General features: G+C 45.7%; 1 protein-coding gene across 1 annotated transcript in view; it reads right to left on the reverse strand.

Moving 5' to 3' along the window:
- Positions 1-2,024, reverse strand: part of usp22 (ubiquitin specific peptidase 22) — a gene marked incomplete at its 5' end in the record, with an annotated part of 8,959 nt that extends 6,935 nt beyond the window's left edge. Inside the window, one exon of the mRNA XM_080840814.1 lies at positions 1,905-2,024. Coding sequence (XP_080696940.1) covers positions 1,905-2,024 — 120 coding nt within the window. The remainder of the gene's footprint in view (positions 1-1,904) is intronic.
- Positions 2,025-4,009: the final 1,985 nt, after the last annotated feature.

Here is a 4,009-nt window from a genome sequence, read left to right on the forward strand (position 1 = left end):
CACACACTGATCAGCACTCTCAACAGACGGACACACGCGCACACACACATGCAGACACACACACTGATCATCACTCTCAACAGACAGACAGACACACACACACACACACACACCCTGATCACCACTCTCAACAGACGGACACACACACACACACCCTGATCACCACTCTCAACAGACGGACACACACACTGATCACCACTCTCCACAGACGGACACACACACACACACACACACACACACACACACACACACACACACACACACACACACTGATCATCACTCACCACGGACAGTTTCGTATTATAACTAATTGACAATATGTCTGATAAGAAGTTGTCAAAAGAAGTCCTGTTCAGATCTTTATGTTGAAGGAACTTACACAATAGTTTTGTGTTTGGCATTACACCATCTCGTCTGGTGCTATTGCAAATGCCAAAGGGGAAAGTGCTTTATCATCAAGTGGCAGCACAATGGATACACACACACACACACACACACACACACAGTACAATGGACAGGGTTAGGGTTTATTATCAAGCATGAGTTACAATGGACATTGAAACTCTAATAAGGCAATGATCAGCGTCATAGTAAGCATTCCAGTAGAGTTACAGACAGACAGACAGACTACTGGAGTTGGACAGACAGGTAGTTTTGACGTCTTTCTTCATTCATGCAGTTATACTTTATTCATTTTCCACCGACCCTTTACTCTCACACACACAAACACACACACACACACACACACACACACACACACACACACACACACACCACCAGTCGGGTGCCGATTGAAATCCACTGGTGGACTTGCTATCTGGGGTACAAAATAGTGTTGGGGGTTACCAAGGTTACCTGAGACCGATTTGCTACCTGAGTGTGCAGGAATAATTTACATTCAGATCTCTGGTACAACTGACACTTAGTTGCCACATCCAACAATAAAGACGAGTAAACGATCTGTCAGAGGTTTCACACACACACACACACACACACACACACACACTGGTGAGCCAATCAGAGTGATCTCTCGCACTGATGAGCTGGGGTTCCGACTACAGACACTAAAACTAGGGGCCCCAGACGCTCGCCAACATGTGTGTCACAGTATTTACACACACACACACACTGAGACCAGACCCCTCCACACACACAGACACACACACACACACACACACACACTGAGGCCAGACCCCTTCACACACACACTGCCCTCAAAACCAGATCCCTCTAAAAACACACACAGCCTATATGACCAAACTCCTCACACACACACACACACACACACACAAAGACCCCTCTAAACACACACACGCCCCTCTACCGGACTGCCAGTATACACATTCAGCCTGCAAGCTCCACAGCCGAAATCCCTGTGACAGCACCGAGTCCTTCCCAGCTGTTGACCGGTGCTGCAGTGCAGTAGGTGGACGCAAAGCTGGTTTTAGGCAGCTGATGCGCGCCCATGAGATCCGGTCAAATCGCAGCAGCCGGAGTGTCCCCACGGTCGGCTACCGGTACACACATAATACGGTTGGGCATGATCGGCTAGTGTCAACAAAGGAGGTAGCTGGCCAAAACATGATCATTGTGCATGCCAATAACACCTCGCCACTGGAGGGTGTCACTGACATCCTACGAGCAACTCTATACCCAGCCTGTCAAGTGTGTGTGTGTGTGTGTGTGTGTGTGTGTGTGTGTGTGTGTGTGTGTGTGTGTGTGTGTGTGTGCGTATGCAACTGTATACCCAGCCTGTCAAGTGAGCGGGGGAGCAGGCGAGCTGCAGGAGGATGCTTGAAAGTCGACATGCAGAATACACGACCGAGAATCACCACCCCACACACACCACCTCACATGCAACAACTGGCTGTCATGATGCGTCTCAGTACGGCTACATCTGTTACCTTTCGTTTCCTGGTCTCGGGCGTCCCGCTCCACACAAAGCACTGGTAGATCACGCGCATGTTCTGCCTCCAGTTGTCCACCTTAAATGCGCTCACGTGCGAGCACCCCGCTGGACTCATGACGGAAGCGGCATCCAGTTCTAGACGTTTACTGACCAAACGTGCCTTACCGAGGCGAGCAGAATAACCCACTGAGTGTTCCGATTCGGTTGGCTGTGAGGGTAGCCACGGGCCGAGGGAGAATGTGTTCGGAACACATCAAGGCAATCCTCCGATTGTCTAACAGTTACTGTTCCAGAGACACAGCTTCTCTGCAAAAGATCAACATTAAAACGTCAGGCCTCCCTCTGTATGCTTCGGCAATAATGTATGTCCAACTCGATTACTTTAGTGGACGGTAATGGAATTCAACAAAGTACCATAGGCAACGCAATCGGTATAAAAGCGTGCTCTCATAGGCCAAAACACAGGCTAGTTCGTCTAGGCGGTTAGATTTCATTTCTGGCGTTTCCTGTTGACGTCCCACCTACTATCAGAAATACCATGCTGTGATTGGTAGTGAAAGGAGCCTGTCTTAATTGAAAGCAAGCATTCACCAGAGGAAGGCTACCAATTGGCCACAAGAGAAACGTCGGAAGAGAGGGCAAGAGCTTTCATTCCAACTTGTCAATGAGATCCAAAGAAACATATTGGCCACGGGACTTTTATTGCCTTTAATGCGTTTGCAAAACACCAGCTGCATGTGTGCTAATTACATTAATTAAGTTGTATCTTTCTGAGCGCAATACACGTTGTTCAGGTATCAATTAGTTTCTTTGGACTCCAAAATCATCTAAGATAAGGCTTGGATGTATGGGGTTGCCATAGCGGGTTGCAGAGTTGTTTACAGTCCAAGCTGTATGAGACGTCACTTCCGATGTTGATACAAAATAAACATACACTACAGACAAAAATATGTTTTTTAAATGAATCTAAAAATGAAATTAGTACCTTTTCGCCAAGTACATTTTTCATGAGCATAACAAAAACATTTTCGTTTTAGACATGTCCGGTGTCTTTGGGGGCGTCTCCTAGCAAAAGGCGGTGTTATGGTCACGTGGAACATTAGTTGCGGGAAAACTGAAATAGCTTCATCTTGAGATCTCAACTATTACACTGTGGTTTACCAGCCTTCTTGTGCACAGTCCTGTGTGGTTACTGCGACATTTAAAGGTACGTTTAATAAAAGGCCACTTCTACATTGTTGCAAGGATGCGCAATCAATGTTGTCTTATTAACCGCGTAATTGACCTGCTTCATTAGCTAGCTAAAGTTTCGTGAACATTGACCGTGCAGGGTAGCATTAACTAATATAGAACCAACGCAAGATGTGATCATAACGAATAGCGATTCTAATTGAATGTGTTGATCGGGTGGACATATTTTACTTTGTGTAGATGTCTGTGTATGGTAAAATACGTGTCAACCCCACCAACCTTACCTGAAAACTGTTCAGATGAACTAGCCAGTGCCATTGGCTATAGCAGGATACCGGCTGACTCTTGGGTATCGTATGTGACGGTAGCAAATGGCTATCTCACAAAACACAACCCCTTTCCCCGACCTGAAATCATCTGTCATTCTATCATTTGTCCTGTCTGAAGTAGTACATTAGGTCATTTCTAGTTTAGACTCCAAGTTTAGCTTGTGAACTGTCAAAACATGTAGAGAAACGAAAGTTAAACTGAGATGACAGCTCGCGACGTGATTTCTACTGGAACGTCTCACGTTGGTCCTCTCGGTGAAATGCTTCATCGTCCACAAAGTGTGTCACAGCACCGACTGTTATAATATGCAGTTAATACCTCACTCAGGTGCGACATTGGGGGATGACTTGACGGCCTCTCGTAAACAGCTCTTCTGCATCTCTTTGCACCATTTTAACCGATTCTTCAAAAATACACGCACATACAAAATACGTACACACGCACACATATATGAGCATAGCCTAAATTGACTAATATACAGAAAATGTAGTTCGAATAGTTAAACAATGTAATGCAATTCATAAATAAATGTTACGCCATTCACAAATGTATACGCTGTTACATTAATTTAAAGGCTAA

The sequence above is a fragment of the Sprattus sprattus genome (assembly GCF_963457725.1).
Source record: "Sprattus sprattus genome assembly, chromosome: 6".
NCBI lineage: Eukaryota > Metazoa > Chordata > Actinopteri > Clupeiformes > Clupeidae > Sprattus > Sprattus sprattus.